General features: G+C 44.9%; 1 protein-coding gene across 2 annotated transcripts in view; it reads left to right on the forward strand.

Moving 5' to 3' along the window:
- EFCAB8 (EF-hand calcium binding domain 8) overlaps nucleotides 1-18,914 on the forward strand; it is a 66,653-nt gene extending 47,739 nt beyond the window's left edge. For both annotated transcript variants that reach the window (XM_086701979.1, XM_086701980.1), the window contains exons 20-26: nucleotides 2,774-2,995; nucleotides 3,558-3,695; nucleotides 9,906-10,074; nucleotides 15,709-15,841; nucleotides 17,013-17,217; nucleotides 17,311-17,409; nucleotides 18,358-18,914. In XM_086701979.1, the coding sequence (XP_086558105.1) occupies nucleotides 2,774-2,995; nucleotides 3,558-3,695; nucleotides 9,906-10,074; nucleotides 15,709-15,841; nucleotides 17,013-17,217; nucleotides 17,311-17,409; nucleotides 18,358-18,753 (1,362 nt within the window). In that variant the 3' untranslated portion in view covers nucleotides 18,754-18,914. The remainder of the gene's footprint in view (nucleotides 1-2,773; nucleotides 2,996-3,557; nucleotides 3,696-9,905; nucleotides 10,075-15,708; nucleotides 15,842-17,012; nucleotides 17,218-17,310; nucleotides 17,410-18,357) is intronic.
- The last annotated feature ends 3,705 nt before the right edge of the window (nucleotides 18,915-22,619 follow it).

Genomic DNA, 22,619 nt, shown 5'->3' on the forward strand with positions numbered 1-22,619 from the left:
TTTTTCTTTCTTTCTTTCTTTGAATCTAAGTTAACATATATTATAATAATGATTTCAAGAATAGAATTTAGCAATTCATGGGGCACCTGGGTTGCTCAGTTGATTAAGAGTTCAGCTTCAGCTCAGGTCATGATCTCACGGCTTGTGAGTTCGAGGCGCACATGGGGCTCTGTGCTGACAGCTCAGAGCCTGGAGCCTGCTTTAGATTCTGTGTCTCCCTCTGTTTCTGCCCCTCCCCCACTCGTGCTCTGTTTCTCTCTCTCTCAAAAATAAACATTAACAAAAAAACAAATACCTTAAAAAAATTTAGTGATTCGTCAACACCTGTTGTTGCCCGAGTTGTTAATGTTAGCCATTCTGACAGGTGTGAGGTGGTATCTCACTGGTTTTGATTTGTATTTCCCTGATGATGAGTGATGTGGAACATTTTTTTCATGTGTCTGTTAGCCATCTGATGAGAAAGGACAATAAATTTTAAAACTTACAGCTGACAATTGTAAGTCTCCACAAGTTGCTAATTCTTCCCAGGACCTTGGAAGGGCCTTGAACTTGACCTTGAACTTTGCCTTAAGCTTTATGAACTTCACTGGTAAATCTGCCCCTGGCTGCGGTATATTTCTTTGGATTCACTATAATTTAATGAATGCCCAGTTGATTAGACATTTAAGTTGTTCCTAGTTTTTTGCTATTATAAACAAAGGTGTGATTGAAATCCTTATAGATTTATCTGTGCAGTTATGCTATATTTTCCATAAGTATGATTGATGGCTCACCAAGTGAGCACAGTTTACATTTCAATGGACGAAGCCATTTTGCTCTCCAAGAAGACTTCCCTCCAACAGTGTGAGTCTGCCTTTGTTCTTACACTAAGCCAGGAATGGATATTAGCCTTTTCTTAATTCCTGCCAGTCTGGCGGGTGGAAATTAAAAAAAAAAAAGTTCTTTTGATTATTCGTAATATTGAGCTTTCTATATGTTTGCTAGACATTTGTATTTCTTCCATGAATTAAACATCCACTTATATCCCTTGTCTATTCTTTTTTGCATTAATTTATTAGAGCTCCTTAGATGTGCTTTGGAAAGTGAATCCTTTGCTGTTGTGTATTGCAGATATTTTCACCTCATCTGTCTTTGTGATATCACACTGAGGTTTTAGTCTTTATCTAGCCATCTTTGTTATTTTCCTTTGTGACAAGAGAGAAAGGCATTGTTTATCCCAAGATCACAGAAAAATTTGTTATATTTTCTTCTAGACATTTATAATTATATATTTATTTAGTCATCTTCTTGTCCCATCTAAGTAGTTTTGTGTATGGTGTGATATATGAATCTAAAATTGTTTTTCTAAATTGATAGCCAGTTGTTCAAATGCCATTTATTGCGTAGTTTATCTTTTCTCCACTGGCTTGAAATTCTATCATTCTTATATAATATTAGAGTCTTCTATAGTCTATTTCTGGGATCTCTCTTCTTCCATTGGTATTTTCGTCTATTCTTGCATGTATATTTAATAATTAAAAAATATAATGAAAGTCTTTACAGACGATGCATTAGGGGCGCCTGGGTGGCTCAGTCAGTGAAGGGTCCAACTTAGGCTCAGGTCATGATCGCACCGTCCGTGAGTTCAAGCCCCACGTCAGGCTCTGTGCTGACAGCTCAGAGGCTGGAGCCTGCTTCGGATTCTGTGTTTCCCTCTCTCTCTGCCTCTTCCCCACTCATGCTCTCTCTCTCTCAAAAAAATCAAATAAAAACATTAAAAAAAGAGACATTGCATTAAAATCTTCATGGTGATTATTTCTGGATATTGGCATTTTGTGAGTGATTTAAGTTTCTTCTCATTTGTGCCGTCCACATTTTGTACTGCGTGCAAGTACACTGGCATAAAATGGGGGAAATGCTTGTCCTTTGTCTTTGGTTTAGGGACTCCTGGTTCTGTGACCCTGGCATTTGGGCCAACAGGAAGTAGGTTAAGCATTTTGTTTTGGACATGTGTGACAATCAGGATATTTCAGAATTTTTGCTGTCGGTGACATGTTTTGGGGACACATAAGCCACCACACTGTAATTTCTGATATAGCAGGAATTCTGATATAGCCTCCAATTTCCCCCGTCTGGTCTGATTCACTCTACTGCCTGTGCTCTCTGCCTCATGTAGGATGGGGGCCAGGAGAGCAGCTCTCTTCTCATGCCAGCCATGCATGATAGCTGTCCGCCCCCATCACCCCTGCCTGGGCCACAGAGTGACATGTAAGGTGAAAGTGAGCAGAGGGGGGAATTAACAAAAGGCATGATCACCACAAGACTTGAGTGAGAATTTGGTTAAGATGCTTTCTTGGCAGTTGGCTGGAAAATCTGGCATCTTACCATAGACGTATACGAAGGAGAACGAGTGTGTTCTTCAAATCGCTTTGAGTGGAGTTACAGGTCTTAGAAACTCTTCTTTGAGTCTTGGGGTGCATCAGATTTGTATGTCTTTATTCAACAAATCTTCATTGACCATGTAGCATGTGTCAGACATGACTGTAGTTGCTAAAGATAAAAGAGTGAACAAAAAAGACACCAATTCCTCCCCTCAAGGAGCTCATAGTGCAGCCAATATTCGTTACCAGCTACGTAGGAAGAGTGGTGGATCATCACCATCCTCACTGGGCATCTAGGAAATTGGGGGAAGAGGGGCGGGGTGACTTGCCTGAGCCCCTCAGCACCGTGTAACAGTGGCCAGGGTGAGTCCCGGCTCACAGCACTGCTGAGCTGGCCCACCTCTCTCGCACAGATCATCTTCCTGCAGACCAGGCCTCGCCTGCCACACATAGCCACCCTGCTGAGCAGCTGCGTGGATGGCCACATCTATGCCTGGTCCATCCATGGAGGCGGAGGTCTGCTCGGGAAGTTCCCTGTGGACTTCGAAGACAAGGGGGATGTGGTTGTGGGCGCCATGGCCACTGATGAAAAAGACTTGATCCTCGTCACAGGGGATTGTAAAGGATACATCAAGGTGAGGAGGAACTGGCTTGAGATTAAGGGGGCGGCGTCAGCCAAGCTCCGGCCACCTCTTTGCTAAATGTGGCGCTAGCCTAGTCTCTTCTCCCTCTGGGTACTGGTTTCATTTGTAAAACAGTGGGCAGTAAAAGTCCTCTTCTGCTCTGGTGTGCCCAGGAAATGAGTGAGGACGTGGTTCCAAAAGGCCCTCCAAGAAGCCTCTCCCGGTGGGTCCCCTATTCCATCGTTCTCTTCCTACAACTCCCTCACCCCCCAGCTATGCATCTCTCTATGAACAGGGGTCTCAGCAGCCAACTTCATAATTTATGGTGAGCCATGGGGCAAGAATGTCTTGTCCTTGGGCCAGTCACACCCTCTCTGCCTGCCGGCTAATAGGTCTGGCTTACAAGTTCCCTTGGCCCCCTTCTGACCCGAGTGTCTGGGTATCTCAGAGGTGTGAGTGAGAACTGCCCCACTCACACCTCAGAGTGAAGACAAGTAGTTTGGGAGGGGCCCACAGTGTGAGCTGGTGTTGGTGTCAAGGGATGCTGGGCCACTAACCCACATTTTGTGCCTAGATCTGGGACATCAAAGATTATTGCACATTCAGTGACAAGTGTCCACTTAAACCCAATGGAACAAGCAAGTTCCAGTTCTTAATTCCTGAACGGGTCCAGATCAACCTTCCACACTACATCCCCTTGAAGGAGAAGGAGGTAGGAAGACTCTGGGGGAATCTGAACCCCACTAATGATCTGGGGCCATGGCTCTCTTCCTGAGATTCTGAGTCTTTCGTGTTTCTTGTTCAATGTTGTCTGGTTGATGTGGAGACATTTTTGTTAGCCAGAAGTCACCATTAACCAGTCAAACACAAGTATACACACCTGCATACACATGCACATGTACACACACACACACACACACACACACACACACACACCATTTCTACGGGCTTTAATCTTTGCGATGAAGGCCCTGGACTCATGAATTCGTTTTAAGATAATGAAAATGTTTATGTATTTTCTTGAGTAGGTAATATATTTACATAGTCAAAAATCACTTGATATTTCCCTAATGACTAATGAAGCTGAGAACCTTTTCCTTAGTTATCAAGAAAATGCAAATTAAAACCACAGTGTGATACCACGACATACCTACCAGGATGACTAAAACTAAAAAGACAGGCAATACCAAATGTTGGCAAGGATGTAGATCAACTGGAATTTCCATTGCTGGCAGGAATGTAGATTGGTGTAATCACTTTGGGGAACTGTTTGGTAGTTTCCACTAGAACTGAATATGTGTCTACACTATGATCCAGCAATTCCACTGCTAGGTTTATATCCAAGAGAAGCCTGTGCTCTAAAAGATAATGAATAAGAACATTGATATAATTACCATTTGCAATAACTCCGCATTTGAAACAACCCAAATGCCCATCAGTGTAGACTGAAATATAAATTGTGCTATACACACCATATAGAATAATACCCAGCATTAGAAATGGATGGTTTGCAACTATTCATTACAAAATGGGTAATTATTTGAACAAAGTAGGTTAAAGAAGTCATACATGAAAGAGTATATATTGTAAGTTTTATAGTTCGATCTATATAAAGTACAAAAACAGACAAAACAAACACCCTATTAGAAGTGATTATCTTTGTGCGGGCATGGATTGGTCAGAAGGAGCCATGAGGGGGACTTCTGGTGGATGGACAATGTTCTGTTTCATAATCTGGGTCTGGTCATACAGCTGTGTTCAGTTTGTGAAAGTTTATTCGTTACATTTATGATATGTACACTTTTCTATATGTATGTTATACACTAGCGAAGATTTTAAAAACTCAGGGTGGCAAAAGGCCTGTAGTAAGGACTTTTAGTCCTACACCTATTCCCCACTGCCCAAAAACTGCCAAGAAAAACTTCTTGTTCCACTTCTGCTGATTTTTGGTTATTCTTCCAGTGTTTATTTATGCAAACAGAAATGTGTAAAGTTCTCTCCTTGTTTTTACATGAAGGTAGCATGTCATACACACTGGTGCTCACCTTGTTTTTCTTATTCCATAATATATCTTGGAGATCTTTGCATATGAGTACATTATTCTTTATAGCTGTGTAGTAAACCATAGGACATGTTATTGATATAATTCCCTTTGAAGGGAAATTGAGGTTGTTTTCAATCTTTTGCTCTTAACAAAAGTGAAGAGTGAATGTTGTTTCATATGTGTGAAAAATATGCCTGAAGGATAAATTCCTGGAAGTGGGATTTCTAGATTAAAGGGTTGTATGCATTTGCAGTTCTGATAGCCATCTTGCAGTCTTAGGTGCTTTTTGAATCTCTGCACAAAGATATTATGTCTAGTCTGGTTTTAGTAAGAAGAAAATGTCACTGCATTCAAATCTGTTGGGAGTAAGTCACCCATGGGTTCACTATATGAGGAATCTGTAATGTTAATATAATCGTTATATTAACAACAACGCGTGTCATTTATTTACTGCTTAATGTGTTTCAAGAATTGTGATAAGTGCTTTTATGTGTTCTCTCACTGATTCTCCGTAATTGCTCTGGGAGAGAGATGTTACTTTTCAGATGAGAAAGATAAAACTGTAGAGCTGGAGGGACCTAAGTTCACACAACTGCCAGTGTTGGACCTGGGCGTAAACTCAAGTCTGACTCCAGACTCTGTGCTCCCGACCATCTGCACTTAGTGTTATAATGATATAGTTTAAACAAATTGGGATTATACTGTATGTAACTAGAATTTTCTATATTATCAAACATTCTTGAAAACCAGACTTTCTAATGAAGAAGTAATATTTCACTGTATAGAGGTACAATCATTTATTTAACTTATTGTCAGACATTAGAACAGTTTTTAATTTTTCATTATCAAAAAATGATAGAAAATGGATAAATTCTTAGATATGAACTACCAGAATGGGCTCAAAATGAAATAGAAAATTTAAAGAAATAGAAAACTTGAATATCACAAGAGATCGAACTAGTAATAAAACTTCCCACAAAGAAAAGCCCAGGTACAGATGACTTTACTGGTGAACTCTACCAAATAATTAAAGAAGAATTAATGTCAATTCTTCAAGAATTCTTGCCAAAGAGTTTTCTGTGAGGCCCCTGTTACCTTGATAACCTAACCAGACAAGGACATCACAAGAAAATAAAACTATAGGCCAATATCTCTTATGAATACAGATGCAAATGCCACCAATAAAACACTAGCAAATTGAATCCAGCAACATATGAAAAGGATTACACATCATGACCAAGTGAGGCTTATCCCAGGAATGCAAGGTTGGTTTAATATCCAAAATCAATTAATGTAATACACCATATTAAGTGAATAAAGAACAAAAGACACATAATCATCTCAATAAATACAGAAACAGCATTTGACAAAATCCAACACCCTTTCCTGATAAAAGCGCTCAATTAACAAAGAGTAGAAGGGAACTTCCTCAACTACTAATGTTTTACTGGAAGGGCAAGTAGGCAAGAAAATGAAATAAAAGGCATCCAGCTTATAATAGCATCAAAAAGAATAAAATATTTAGGAATGAATTTACAAAAGTAGTACAAAACTTGTACTATTAAAACTACAAAACACTGTTGAAAGAAATCGAAGACAACCTAAATAAATGGAAAGATATCCCATGTTCATGGATTGGAAGATTTAATCTTGTTAATATAACAATATTTTCCAAATTAATTCAGTGTAATCTATCAATCCCCACTCCTTATTTTGCAGAAATTGACAAGCTGATCCTAAAATTCATACAGAAATGCAAATGTCCTAGAATAGTCCAAAAATCTTGAAAAAAGCCAGAGTTGGAAAACTCACATTTCCCAATTTCAAAACTTACTGCAAAGCTACAGTGAAAATAGTGTGGTGCTAGCATTAGCATAGACATATAGGTCAATAAAATAGAATTAAGAGTGGAAAAATAAACTGTCAAATTTCTGATCAATTTATTTTTGACAGAGGTACCAAAACAATCAAATGGAGGAAAGAATAATTGTTTAAATGTTTTTAAATCTATTTTTGAGAGAGAGAGAGAGAGAGAGAGAGAGAGAGAGAGAGAGAGAGAAAGCAGGGGAGGAGCAAAGAGAGAGGGAGACAGGAGACAAAATCACAGACAGGCTCCATGCTGTCAGTGCAGGGCCTGATGTGGGGCTCAAATTCACGAACAGTGAGATCATGACCTGAGCTACAATCAAGAGTTGGATGCTTAACCGACTGAGCCACCCAGGGGCCCCAGAAAGAATAATCTTTTTAAACAAATGGTGCTGGGAAAACCGGATATCCACAGCAAAGAATGAACACACAACATAAAGGAAAACATATTTTACTTCATAAATTAACTTTCAGTGGTCATGGACCTAAATGGAAGAGTTAAAATTAAAAGACTCTTAGAAGAAAGCATAGGGAGATATCTGCATGACTTTGGGTTAGGCAATATATTTTTTAATTTTTTTAATGTTTATTTGAGAGAGAGAGGGAGAGAGAGAGAGCAGAGGAGAAGCAGAGAGAGAAGGAGACACAGAATTCGAAGTGGGCTGCAGCTTCTGAGCTGTCAGCACAGAGCCCAATGTGGGGCTGGGAGAGCCATGAGATCATGACCTGAGGCTAAGTCAGAGGCTTAACTGACTGAGCCACCCAGGCGCAAGGGTTAGGCAATATTTCTTTTTTTTTTAATTTTTTTTAACTTTTATTTTATTTTTGAGACAGAGAGAGACAGCATGAACGGGGGAGGGCCAGAGAGAGAGGGAGACACAGAATCTGAAATAGGCTCCAGTCTCTGAGCTGTCAGCACAGAGCCTGACGCAGGGCTCAAACTCACGGACCGCGAGATCATGACCTGAGCCGAAGTCGGACGCTTAACCGACTGAGCCACCCAGGTGCCCCAATATTTCTTAAATATGACATCAAAAACACAAACAACAAAATAAACAAATAAATTGAATTTTGTCAAATTTAAAAACTTTTGGCCTACAAAAGACACCATATAAGAAAGTGAAAAGATGACATATAGAATGGGAGAAAATATTTGCAAATAATGTACATGATAAGAGACTAGTATCCAGAATATTCAAAGAAATCTTACACATCAACAATAAAAAGACAAATTACCCAGTTAAAAATGGGCAAAGAGTCTAAATAGACATTTCTTCAAGAAGATTCACAAATCACCAATAAGTATATGAAAAGATGCCAAACATCATTAGCCATTAGGGGAATGTATATCAAAACCATAATGAGATCCCCGTTCACACTCATTAGGATAGCTGTAGATAATAAATGTTGGCTAAGTTGTGGGCAAATTGAAACTCTCATACATTGCTGGTAAGAACGTAAGGTGGTACAGCCACTTTGGAAAACGATTTAAGTTTCTCAGAAAGTTCAACATAGGGTTACCATATGACCCAAGAATTCCACCTCTAAATATACACCCAAGGGAAATGAAGAGGTGTCCACACAGAACCTTATATACGAGTGTTTATTTTATTTTATTTAAATTTTTTTCAACGTTTATTTATTTTTGGGACAGAGAGAGACAGAGCATGAACGGGGGAGGGGCAGAGAGAGAGGGAGACACAGAATTGGAAACAGGCTCCAGGCTCTGAGCCATCAGCCCAGAGCCTGACACGGGGCTTGAACTCACGGACCGCGAGATCGTGACCTGGCTGAAGTCGGACGCTTAACCGACTGCGCCACCCAGGCGCCCCTATACGAGTGTTTATAGCAACATTATTTACAATAGCCTAGAAGTGAAAACAACCCAAATGTCCACAACTGTTGAACAGATACATAAAGGAATGATGTGCTGATCCACGCTACAACATGATGTATCTTGAAAACATTATGCTAAGTGAAAGGAGCCAGTCATAAAAGACCACATATTGCATGATTCCATTTATACCAACTGTGGAGTGATGGAATGGTCTAAAATTGAACGTGATGGTGGTTGCAAACTCTGTGAATATACTAAAAATGACTGAAGCGAGCACTTCAAATGGGTGAATTGTGAATTATATCTCAATAAAACTGTGTTTAAAAGGTAGAAAAATGGTAGAACAATTTTTCCTTTTCACAAATCTTTTTTTGTTTATTTGTAGTTGTTCGTGCATCTGGTAATTTATCTCCTGGAAATAATATGGGGAGAAAGCATAAATCTTTCCAAGGCTTTTAATGTGTACCGCCAAACTACACTCCAGAAAGTTTATAGAGTTTTGCACATTATTAGCCTATTCTGCTTTATCCTTGCCAACATAAAGTATTTATTATTAGCGGTATTCATCCGAGTGAGCGTTCCCTGGGTCTATCAGAGTGCCTCGCTTAGAGAAGGCATTCAATAAATAAATGTTCGAAGTGAAACAAACCTTTGGCTGATTTTTAGATACAAATGGTTTCCTTTGATTTTAATGAAGCTATCTTTGCTTATTAGTGATGTTGACATCTTTCGTTATTTTATTGGCCATGTATAGTTTTGGGAATTGTCTGTTCACATCCTTTGTCCGTTTTTCTTGTCCTAGCCTCACCACTATGTGGCTCTGGGTTCAGTTCTCTCCTCTACGAAATGGTGAGACTCATACACATCCTGTAAGGTTGTTATGACATTCAAATGGAATAATCTGTATAGACACATCTGGTAAACAATATAGCAATATGCGAATGCTTTTTTATGATTTTACCAAAGGGACCAGTGAGGGCCAGAGAACTACCAGGATTTACCTGAAGTCACCAGAAAGCTAATGTGGGAACATGTCTAGAACTAGGACCCTGGGATGTGGGCCATGGGACCGTGTCCCAGGATCCTTCCAGAGGGCTCTGCTGCCTCCAGTGTCATGTGCCCTCTGGTGAACCTGTGTCTTGGGATAAGTAGTTCTCCTGTGTTGTCCCCTGTAGGTTGTGGCTGGCCAGACCATTTCCTTGGTTCCTCCCAAGCTTCTGAATACCTGGAAGGACCATTTGGACAGTGTGGCAGACATCCTATATGTAGATACCTTCCAGCTGGTTATCAGTGCTGGCCAGGACTGTAATGTCAAGGCTCGGAAACTCTCCGGTGACACCGTTGGTATGGGTCCTACTGAAGTTCAGCCGTGCCACATGGCCCATTGTGGTTCTGTCCCTGTTAGAGCATAAACTGGCATAAACCTTATATCCTATGGGGTGGAGTTTCAAGCCATAGCAGCTGCCTTTGCTCAAATAGTATCACAGGATATGTGCCTTTCCAATTGTCCGTTCAGCAGTGTGTCCATTCATCCATCAGCTGTCCATCTAACCCCCCACCCATCCACCCAACATTATTTGCCTGTGTATATTTTTGCAAATCACGTATCTGAGAAGGCACATTCCTTTCTCTTTTTAAAAATAAACTTGGGGTGCCTGGGTGGCTTAGTTGGTTAAGTGTCTGGCTCTTGATTTTGGCTCAGGTCCTGATCTCACACTTTGTGAGTTCGAGCCCATGTCAGGCTCTGTGCTGACAGCAGAGTCTGCTTGAGATTCTCTCTCTCTACCTCTCCTGCACACTCATGTGCACTCTCTCCCTCTCTCTCAAATAATAGAAAAATAAACTTAATTGTTGAGTTATAACCTATATAAGGTAAAGCACACAAACCAAAAGGGTTCAGCTTGATGAATTTTCAGAAAGTATACATATATCCTTATAGCCATCACAGAAAAAGCACCGTATGCTTTCTTACACTTGATACTTGCACGGTCTATGTCTCAGCTCTTCTGCCCTGCCCCCAGCCTTCACTGGACTGCCACTATATACCCTGTGAAGACCTGAGGGAAAGAGTTGGTGGGTAGCTACAGACTTGCCCTGTGGCTTGAACATCCTGGATTATAGTATGTCATGCCATGTGAGGCTGTTCAAAGTTCACTAAGCACTCATCTGGGCTTATCCTCCTCTCATTACTCTGTCAGGGCTGAAAGCAGCCTTGGTCTCTTGTCTCTTATCAAAGGTTTATTCCTTTCCTCGCATTTTTAGCTCTTATATGGGTAAAAAACTCTTTGATTATTTTTATTTTATTCCTGTCCTTGGATGGAATTCCTCATTTTATAGTTTACATCCTTGAACATATTGCCAATGCTATTTTAAAGTCTTTGATAACTCTAATATCTGGTTCACTTCTGGGTCTGTTTCTATTGCCTATCGTTTCTGTTGGCTCCAGACATGATAGACTAACAAGGACTGGATTTACATTCTCGCTTTAAGCAACTAAAAACATGAACAAAATGTATGTGACAGTTTCCAGACATTAGACAGCAGGCAGCAAAGAATAGTAAGCCCTGAGGTATTATAATTTATACATAATATACTAGTATGTATTGTATATATTTGTAATATTATAAATTACATCTGTATTATATGAAATATAGATATAATATTATAATATATAATATAAGTAAATCTATAATATTATGAATATACTTCATGTGTTACAAAAGGTAGAAGAAAACATCAAAATGTTAAGGAGAGAACTCGAATATATATATATATATATATATATATATATATATATATATATATATATATATATATATATATACATAAAGACCCAAATTGAAATTAGAAATTAAAAATAACAGTGTCTGAGATAACAATACACTGGATGGGATTAATAGCAAATTAGACACTACAGAAGAAGGGATTAGTGACTATGAAGACATAGTAATAGAAATATAGAAAAAAAAGACTGAGTAAGCTGGTGTTTTATGTGTATAACATGATGATTTGGTATATGCATACACTGTGAAATAATCACCACAATCAGGATAATTAATACATCTATCACCTCACATAGTATTTGTGCAAGGTAAGAATTCTTAATATCTACTCTCTTAGCAAATTTAAAGTATACAATATAGTATTGTTAACTATAGTTGCCATGTTATACATTAGATCCCCAGAATTTATTCATCTGACCACTGGAAGTTCATTACATTTGCCAACATGACTTTTCAACCTATCTCTGTCCTTATATGTGCCTCTTTTAAACAGCATTGTATTTAGTTTTATTTTTTTCATCCTGACAATATTTGCCTTCTAATTGTATATTTAGTCCATTCAAATATTAATGGAATTACTTATATGGTTTCAGTCTATCATCTTGATACTGTTTTTCTATTCTTTGTTCCTTTATTCTTCCTTTTCTTTCTTCTTTTGCATTAATCAAGTATTTAAAAACAATTATCGGGGCACCTGAGTGGCTCAGTCGGTTGAGCATCTGACTTCAGCTCAGGTCATGATCTTGTGGGTCATGAGTTTGAGCCCTGTGTTGGGCTCTGTGCTGACAGCTCAGAGCCTGGAGCCTACTTGGGATTCCATGTGTATCTCTCTCTTTCCCTCCCCTGCTTGTGCTTTCCTCTCTCAAAGATAAATAAATAAGCTTAAAAAATCAATTATCTTGTTTTATTCCTTTATTAACTTTTTAGTTGTATGTTTTTATATTATTCTTCAGTGTTCTTTAGAGATTCTTTAGAGGTTATAATATACACTCTTGACCTGATACCACTTCTTGTGCAAGAATCTTACTTTCTTGGGGCACCTGGGTGGCGCAGTCGGTTAAGCGTCCGACTTCAGCCAGGTCACGATCTCGCGGTCCGGGAGTTCGAGCCCTGCGTCGGGCTCTGGGCTGATGGCTCAGAGCCTGGAGCCTATTTCTGATTCTGTGTCTCCCTCTCTCTCTGCCCCTCCCCCGTTCATGCTCTGTCTCTCTCTGTCCCAAAAATAAATAAACGTTGAAAAAAAAAAAAAGAATCTTACTTTCTTCTCCCCACTGTTTATGCTATCTCTAGCATAGATTTTATTTCAAATATGTTATGTCTTCCCACAAGGCACTGTTATTAATGTTACTTTAAGCAGCCTATTTCTTTTTATATTTACCCATATTTACCATTTCTGATGCTCTTTATTCCTTCTTGAAATACTGGGGTTCTGTCTGCTATCATTTTCCTTAAGTCTGAAGAAGTTCCTTTATTATTTCTTATAGAGTCCATCTGTACTGATCCTTAAGCTTTCTGTATCTGAAAACATATTTATTTTGTCTTAAAATGTTAAGACTCTTTTACTGGGCATAGAAATCTCAGCTGGAAGTTAATTTTCTTTCAATATTGAAAAAGAGACTTTTCTATCATCTTTGGCTTCCATATTTTCTCTCAAAAAGTCAACTGTAGGGGTGCCTGGGTGGCTCAGTTGGTTAAGTGTTCGACTTTGGCTCAGATCATGATCTTGCAGTCCATGGGTTCAAGCCCTGCGCCGGGCTCTGTGCTGAACTCTTGCTCAGAGCTTGGAGCCTGCTTCAAATTCTGTGTCTCCTTCTCTCTCTGCCCCTCCTCCGCATGTGCTCTGTCTCACCCTCTCTCTCAAAAATAAATAAATGTAAAAAAAAATTTTTTTAAGTCAACTATAAGTTACTTTGACAGTAATTTTTCTTTTCTCTCTGACTGCTTTTGGTTTTCAACAGTTTGACTATGATGTTCCTAGTGTGCTTTTATTTGTATTCATCCCACTTGGAGTTCACTGATCTTTTTAAATCTGGGGGTTGGTATTTTTCACCAGTTTTGAAAAGTTGTCAAATATTATCTCTTCAATACTGCTTTTGCCCATTCTCTCTCTCCTCCCATTATGGAGTTCCAATTTATATGTATGTTAGAACATTTGACTCTGTCCCATATGGCTCTTATGCTCTGTTCTGTTCTTTCTGTTTTTTTGTTTGTTTCTTTTTTGTTTTTGTTTGTTTTTTATCTCTGCCTTCTAGTTTGGATATTTTCTGATGACCTGCCTTCCAATTCGTTAGTCCTGTCTCCTTCTGTATGCAACCTGGTATTAAATCCATTCAGTTAATTCTTAATTTCATATTTTTTTTAGTTCTCGAATACCGATTTGGTTCTTTCCTGTAGAATACAATTCATTGTTGAAATTCTCCTTCTTTCCCTTCATTTTGTTCATATTTTCCTTCATTTTATATAACTATTTGCAATAAAGTTTTATCTGCTAACTCCTGTGTCAGAATTATCTGTGGGTCTATTTCTAATGCCTATTTCTTCTCTTTATTATTGGTTATACTTTTCTGTCTTTTTATATGTTAAATGCATAAAAAACCTACCTCTCCAAAACCCCCCAAAATGAAACAACCCCTCCTCAAACCAAAGCCAAGACTTTTCTAGACTTTGTATAAAAGAACCACAGAGACGGAAGTTGATGGATTTTCCTCCAGCACATGTGCTCGTTGCTCTGTACAAGGCTGCTCATCTCATTGCTGTCAGGAACTGAGCTGGATTGGGTCTGGGTTGCAGCTTTAGGAAGACTTGGTTTTCTTCCATCTTCCATTGTGAAATCGTCTCTGTTGTGTTTTCAAAGGTTTTTTTCCTCCAGTGGGACTTTGTCTCCCAACAACCTCATTCTATCTGTCTAACCCAAATTCCAGGTCCTCAGCTCCCCTAGTGCTCAGCAAATGTCCTATGGAAAACACGTCTATGCATTTGAGATTTCACTAGACTTGATCCCATTCTGCCAGCCAGAATGGCTGGCAGAAGCTCTGATGGTTTCTTTTGCTTCCAGGAGCTTCCTTCTGCCTAAGCAGAACCTGATTCTCACTCAGCCTGTGCCCAGACTCCCAGAGAAGGAATCAGATCTCAATTTCAGTTCTTCTTGGAAGGACTCTTCTCTTTCTATAATTTTATTTTTTTATTTCTCATTAAAAATTTTTAAATGTTTATTTATTTTGAGAGAGAGAGAGCAAGCAGGGAAGGGGCAGAGAGAGAGGGGGGACAGAGGATCTGAAGTGGATTCTGTGCTGACATCAGAGAGCCCAATGCAGGGCTTGAACTCATGAAATGTGAGATCATGACCAGAGCTGAAGTCAAACCCTTAACCAACTGAGCCACTCAGGCACCATCCCCCTTTCTGTAATTTTAGCTAATCTATTTTTTTTTTTTTTGAGAGAGAGAGAGAGAGAGAGAGAGAGAGAATGTGCACGAGTGGGGGAGGAGCAGAGGAAGAGGGAGAGATGGGATCCCAAGCAGGCTCTGCACCCAGTGCGGAGCCTGACACGGGGCTCAATCTCAAGACTGTGAGATCATGACCTGAGCTGAAATCAAGGTCGGATGTTCATCTGACTGAGCCACCCTGGCACCCCTAGTTCATCTACTCTTTTTTTGCTTCTACAGCTCCCCAAGAGTTTTTAAAATATGACTTTTTAACTATATTTTTTAATTTTTAGAAATTCTGCAGCAGGACAATGGCCTACTACTCACCACGCCCTGCCCCAAAGCAGGACTCATGTTTCTCTGTTCTTACTACCTGCTTTCTCCTCCAGCCTTTCTCCTCTCTAGTGCCACACCAATCTCAGGTCTGGTGGGTGCCTGATCACTTTATGTCATTGCTACTTTACACGTGAGCTGCTTAAGCCCAACTGAAGATCACTCAGTCATTGCCATAGAGGTCTTTCCATCTCAGCCTACATGTGGGGCAGGATGTTTTGGCCTGAGCTCCAAGTGTATCGTAGGACTAAGGGTAGTTCCTTCAGGTATTTGTTAAGTAGCCGGCATAATGCCTGGCATGTGGTAAGCATCATGAAGTGTGGGCCAAGGGTAAGGGGTTGCTAGCTGAGTCTTGAGGGTGGAGGGGGAGGGGTAGCAGGTTCAGAGAAAGGGAGGTAGGCCACTTCTTGTGACTGAGCTGCTTCTGGTTAAATCACAGGGACGTTCGGCCTGAGTGTCTGGAAAAGGCTGCGGGATATTCAGATGGTTGGTGATCCTGAACTGAGAAGAAACTCAAAGGAGGAGGATGACACTGTAGTTGCTGCCCAGAAGGCCTTCCATTCAGAGCTGCAGTGAGTTATCACAGCCCAGCTGGTATTTGCTGGCCCAAGGAGGGGGAGGCTGGGAGCCTCCCCAGGTCCCAGGCAGCCTCATCTGGGTTGGGTAGCACTGGGCATATTTGGTAAAGGCCAAAGGTTTGGGACTTGCAGGCAACTTGACTCTACAGGTGGCAGCTGTGGCCTAAGAGCCCAGGTCCACTGAAAGTTTGAGTGGTACAAATCAGCAGAAAGTATAGAAAGGCAAGCCGTTAGATGGGCCTCTGCCCCAGAGCCCGGTTCAGATTTGCCAGGGCTGGCTTCCCTGCTGGGGCCATTTCTATGTGGCTAGAGGTCCCTGGTAGGACAGTGCCCAGAGCTCTGGTCCCGAACACACACTTGTGTTATTTCCCTGATCCACAGGAAAGTCAGGCTGCTTGCTGCTTCTTTCCTCTACAGGTTCCTTCTCCACCCATGTTCCACTCTTATTCCTGACCAAGTCTCAGATAATTTGGGGTCATCCCCCAAAAATATTTATCAAGGTCCTGCTGACTCCCAGACTCTGTGCTAGGTTCTAGAGGTCCAGATACAAGTCCTGCCTCAGAGAACTCAGAGTCCACTTGGGGAGATTGGCACGCAAACTCATGGTTGTTGTTTTATCTGATAAGTGGTGAGACTATTAAGAATAGGAATGGCTCAGAGGACAATCACCTCATTGGGTGGATCAAGTAAAAGAGAAGCTTCATAAGAGAAGAGATTCTGGAATTGGGTTTTGATATGTCAGTAGGAGTTTTCCAGGCACCCGTACAGTCCTTGTGGCTCCTAGTCTCTTGTCAAGGCATACCTCTTTACGGTCCTACGTGGGGTTATCAAACAAGGTAGAGGTAGGGTTTCCCTGGAAGGGAGAGGATGTTTAAATATTCCACATTTGGGGGGACCAGGTAAGGTCAAGATGGGGTATTAGACCTCCATGGGAAGAGCTCAGGGTGCTAGGAAAGGTCTCAGGACTTGTTGGGGGTCCGTTTAATCTAGTCTTTGCTGATGTTAATTGGACACCTGTTTAGTGTTGGTCCTGGGCAGTATGACCTCAGGAGAGGGATAAGAAGGTAGAAGAGGATCGGGCCCAGGTGGGAGAAACCCGTTGTGCTCCCCGGGAAGGCTGCTTGTGGTGTGAGGGCGTCTTATGAAGGAAAGCGCCTTCCATCAGGGAGGAGCGGGCTCTGGCCGAGGCCCTGGTGTACCAGCGGCAGGAGGAGGCGGCACTCGTGGCTCTCCTGAATGGGAAGCCAGACACGGAGGCTGAAGCTTGGGCCAACCTGCAGAAGATAACCCAGACGTCCCCGTGGGCTGGAGAGCGCTCCCAGGAAGACGTTGAGAGCAGCTGGTGCAAGTGGGAGTCCAAGGGCAAGCAGGTGAGGCTGGGTGGGGGACACGGGGACACGGGGGCATAGAAGGGCCCTCAGCTGTCAGCCCTGAGGCCTCACTCTTGCCCGTGACTCCTGCAGGAGAGCAAAGTTGTGGGAGCCGCGTACAAGCCTAAGGACCGGTCACGGAGTCCTGGACTCCAGTCCACCAACGTGCAGTATGGCTGGATGAAGTACCAGGTGAGGCAGGGTGGGGCTTGCTCCCTGAGATGCTGGAGGCTGGGGATCCCAGCTCCATTAGCAGCCTCCCTTGAGCCCACAGGGCCCTCTCGTGGGGGCGAGGGAAGCACCAGCCCTTTAACAGAATTCTGGGATGAAGCTGGTTGGGTTGATTTGTTTGCAAAGGCCCTGGCCAACGCCATGGACACAGGTTTTGTCTTTGAGGACACACCTCATCGGGCCTATGGGAGGAGGTTCTCTGTGGACCTGGGACTTTGATAGCCTTCAAAGAATTTCCCAAAGTCTGTGGCTGTGCGTTTGGTTGGTTGTTAGTCTCCGTACTGTGGGCTACTCTAGAGCAGACACGGGGTCTCCCGGTGCCATGTGAGAGACACAGGGAATGGAATGGGGGGGCTCTGCTTGGGGAAAGAAAGAAAGAGCTGGGACTTTGCAAGGCAGCTTTGAGCCCCATCTAAGCAAGCCTCTTGCTTGGGCAGACTCCAGCCTCTTTCAGAGGCATCTGCCATAGGGGCATTTATGAGAATTTCCTCCCTCTGTGATGGGCACCAAGTGAAGTGAGAGAACCCCTCTGTCCCGGGCTGGGAGAGGTCAGTGTGAAGGGAGGCCACATCCCTGCCTTCTGGAGATGGGCCTCAAAGCGCAGCTTGGTGAGTGCTGACAGGAGAGGTGGGAGCTTGTCTGGGGGGCTCCTCCCATCTGAGCCTCAATCAGGCCCAGCTTGAGGCCTCATTCTAAGATGGGGACGGTCCAGTGCTGACCTCAAAGCGTTGTTGCCAACCCCAGGAGAAGGGCTGGCTGCCGGGCCTGGAGCACAGTGGGCTTGCAGTTCCGGAAGGCTGTGGACATCAGTGACAACCACGGTACTCTGGAGACTTGGCCCATCCTCCCCGTGAGCCTGCTCTTGGTCCTGGGTGAACCCCTCAAACTCCCCTGCTCTGTTCCCCACAGATTTCACCTCAGATCTACCAAAGCCTGCACTTCAACAACCTGTCGCCCACCCACATGTCTGACCTCGTGTTGCACAACGTCCTGGGGCAGCAGGGCCAGCGCACCCACCCGGTGACCCACAACCGCCAGAAGGACCCGGATGCTGACAGGGAGACTGTGCCCAACACCACGACCAGCTCGCCCACTGCCTCCCTCTCTCCCAGAGACTCCCTCTCCTGGACAGCCTCAGGCTCCAGGTTCCTGGAGTCCTCCCCCTCGGTCTTGTCCCAGGCATCCAGGTACATCGTGCAGAGGTCGGCCACCCCCATGCCTGTTGCCTCGTCCGTCAAGCAGCTCTCAAGACCCCCGAATACCACCCTTCTGTCCTCCATGAATAGTTCCCGCATCGGGTTCTGAGGTGGCCCCCCGTGTCTCCAGTCATCCAGCACAGTGACCAGGCCCATGGGGGTCCTGTCTGTCCCTGGCTCACCCCTGCCAGGCCCAGAGGATACAGACCTCCTTCTATTGACCTCCTTCTTCACTAGAGTCCTGGAGAAGAAAATAAATATTTGCAGATATCAGAGGCCTCCAGGCCGGGAGGTCAGGCTGTGTGTCCCTTTACCCCCTTAAGCGTCAGGCTGTCTTGGAGATTGGCCGCGTTCCCCTGATGAGGCCCTGGCTGGATGCAGGGAGAATCCCCTCCCCCGAGACACCTGGCCCAGCTGTCCAGCAGGTGAAGCATAGGGACAGGGCCTCAGAGGCTCCCTGGTGTTGTGGTCAGTGGGTCATGCCACTAGGGTGAGCGGTTTGCATCTGAAAGTTGGTTCAGCCTCACGGCTGGAGTGAGGCCCTGCAGCCATCCGGAGGTGGTTTGTCTCCTGCCCTGCCTTGTGCCTGTTCTCCCCCACCACCAGGCACTCCACCCCAGGGAACTCTGTGTTTACAAACTGTCCTGCCCCTCAAGGTTGGTGGAGGGGCATCCTGGCCTGGCTCTGTGACTGTCCCTTTGGACCCAGGTTTTTCTGAACCAAAGCCCCTTGACCCTTCCGCTGTGTGCTGCTCTGGGCGGCGTCTTGGGTGGAGAACTCAGGGCGGTGGTAAAAGCCGTGGCAGGGTCAAGGCCTCTGCCCAGAGGTGGAGGGAAGGACATGGGGGGAGGAGGGTAGTGAGGGGTAAGGATGGGATGTGGCAATTACCAGGCCTCGGGGAATTTTCTTAAAGGCCTGTGCACAGCCCTCACCTGGAGGGAGGTTCTCTCGGACCTCAGATCCTGACTTAGGGGCCATCTGGCTGGACACTAGGGGTCAGGACAGGTCAACCTCAGGGGAAGACTTCCGCGAGACTCTGGGACTCGGTGAATCCTCCTCTCAGTAGGACCCAGCCCCTTACAACAACATTTTACGGCCTTTGCCCACGTGTTTCATTGTAGGCACTTAAGAAAATAAGTCTGAGTCTCCACTCCTGCCCTAGCTGCTGCTGCCCGTGGGGATTTGTCTCTGGCCGTGGGGGCTTGCTGGCCACCCCTCCAACCGGCAGGCACCCACGATACAGAACCCCAGGCCCAGAAGGCATGGCGGGGCTGAGTTCTACCTACGGTGATGTGAGTGATGCTTTGTCTCTCCTGCTGTTCCCACCCTGCCTCTCCTGGCCCAAACCCCAGGTGGGATACGGGACAGATAATTCTAGAGCATCGGGGTCAGATGGAGCTTAGAGCCCAGATGGAGAACTGGAGGCCGGTGTCACACTGGAGTTGGTGAGTGAGTGAAGCTGGGTTGGTGGCCCAGTGTCCTGTCTCCTGGTCATCTGTGCTTCCCTGAGCGCCCCTCTTCACCTCCCTAGGCCCAGGTGTCTACACAGCCACACCAGTCTCCTCTCTGCCTGTTCTCTGCCTTCTGCATCACTGGCCTTAAAAAACTACTTATATTTAGCTCTCCTCTGATTCTAAAAGTAGCAGAGGCTGAGTATAGAAAAATCAAGAAAATACCGAAAAGCATAAGAGCCAATAAAAACCATCTGGATTCTATTTCCCAGAGATCAGTTTGGCGCATTTTCCTCTAGATGTTTTTCTGTCTTTACGCACACGTGTGCCCTCACAGCCTCGATTCCCACTCACTCCCTCCTCATATGCTCACACCCACACGGCCCGTAACCTTGGCATCCCGGCTTTGAATGCAGCCTTTCTCACAGGATGAGCAAATGACATCGCTGTGTTGCTGTAATTCCTCGCGACCCTCGCCAGTGATGGCTGCATTCAGCCCTGCTCTGGGTCGCTTTCTTCAGGATCTAGGGCTACCTCCACACTGCTCTTGAAAGAGGCAGGAAGGCACGTGCCTCCTGTGCGCCCCCTCACGATGTACCGCTAACAGTCCGACAAAGGAACAGACATTTGTCTCCAGTGGAACAGAAACGTTTTCCTGGGCCCGGCTGGCCTGAGGGGTCATGACCTCAATGGCAGACTGAGGGTGGGCGTCCTTCCACCAGCAGATGGGGCACGAGAGAGCACCGAGGGGCTTGGAGACAGCCTTGCCCTCAGAAAAGCCATCCTTGACCTTGTTTTCCGGCATCGCTTCCCTGTTTCACACTTGTTCAACACTTACTGAGCACCTGCGGTGTGCCAGGTACTGCCCTGAACACCGGGGACACCAGAATGAGGAACGCTCAGCCTCGGCCTACTGGGGACACAGACCACGCCTCTGTAGCGTGGATGCATCTTCTCATTAGTGTAGCCAATAGATTCTCTTACTGAGCGCAAGGATTGGGCATCCAGGGGGAGGCAGGCGGAGCTCGTGGGACAGTGTGCAGATGCAGTGGGGACCAGGAGAAGCAATCTGAAGTGGCTTCCTGGGGGAGGGGGCCTTTAGCCCAGAGCCAGCCAGGACCTTTGTGTTTGCTGTCTGCTCTGCCTGAGAAGGGCTTCTGGCCCATCAAATGGCCTCTCCTTTATGCCCTCCTCAAATATCGCTTCAGGGCCTGGTACCCCTGCACTTTTTACCCCCCTCCTCCCGCCCTGCTTTATTCTCACCACAGTACCCCTGCCCCCAGGACAGGGCCATGTCTATCTTGTTCCCACACCTGGCCCAATACTTGGTGCATAGCAGGCCTTGGATAACTGTCTACTATTAGCTCAAAGTCTATCTCAAAGTCTACCTACCAGGAGGTCCCCTGAGATTGCTCTCACCCTGGTTTTCTCTCCTCTGGGCCCGGGTGTCCCCTATTTGCTAGCCCTGGATGGACTGTGGAGCGTCCCTCCCCAGTGACAGACTCTGTCTGTGAGCCCCAAGGGGCTGCTGGGAAGGAGCAGAGGACCGGGGCCTTGAGGTCCTGCCCGGTTCTGGTATCTGGGCTTCTTTCTGGATTCGATGCTGAGTGGATCCTGACTGAGGTCGGGAAGGGGAGGCAGGTCTTGGACCGGCTGGTGGTGGTGCCAGTCAAGGGAAACTGCCGGGGCGAAGGCCTGGGAGTGGGGCAACGAGGAGAGTCTGGGAGCCGGGCTGGGGGTCTCGTTGTTCCGAAGGCCCGACCGAGGCTGGGTGTTCAGGGTGCCAAGTTCACCACGGACATGGCGTCCGCTGTGTCCTGGGCCGGGGAATGAAGTGCAGATGTGGAACGGCGTGTCGCCCACGTCCTGGACACGCACCACATCCATCATGTGTCCAGCACATGAGAGGCAGCCGGGGGCACAGGGAGGGTGCATCCTTGCCCAGGGTCACCAGGCCCTTTCCTGTTGAGCGGTGCCGTCTGGGCTTTGTGACCTGTTTCCAGACCAGTGCCAGTGGGGGCGGTAGAGAGGGGGCCGTCCAGCAGAGAGAACAGCCAGGGAAGAAGCCCCAGGTGGGAACGAATTGGCATTTTTGGAGGCCAGTGTGGCTCAGTGGAGTGAACGGAAGGAGGGAGGGGCTGTGGGGAGAGACCTTAAGGGGCCAGTGACACGGGGCTTTTTTCTCTTGGGAATCCTGAGGGCATTTTAATAAAAGGTGCAACACAGTCTCACTGGTGTTTTGAAAAGCCCCCTCTGGCTGCCTAGTGGTGATGGACTGTGGGGGCAGGAGTGGTTCTGGGAGACCGGGGTGGGGGCAGGCAGGCACCATGGGTGGCCTGGACGAGAGGGTGGCAGACTCTCATGGCCAGGAGCTGACTGTGGGAGCCTCGGAGTTGTGCAGGAGAGGAGCTCTGGGCTGCTCTGGGCTGCTTTTCCTTCAAAACCCTTTTTTCTCCCCTTTCGACTTCAAGAGCTTTTAAAAACTATCGTATTTCCTCAATTCTCAGACATAATTTTAAAATTG

This window comes from Puma concolor, chromosome A3 (genome assembly GCF_028749965.1).
Source record: "Puma concolor isolate L17-30 chromosome A3, mPumCon1.1.hap2, whole genome shotgun sequence".
In the NCBI taxonomy this organism is placed as follows: domain Eukaryota; kingdom Metazoa; phylum Chordata; class Mammalia; order Carnivora; family Felidae; genus Puma; species Puma concolor.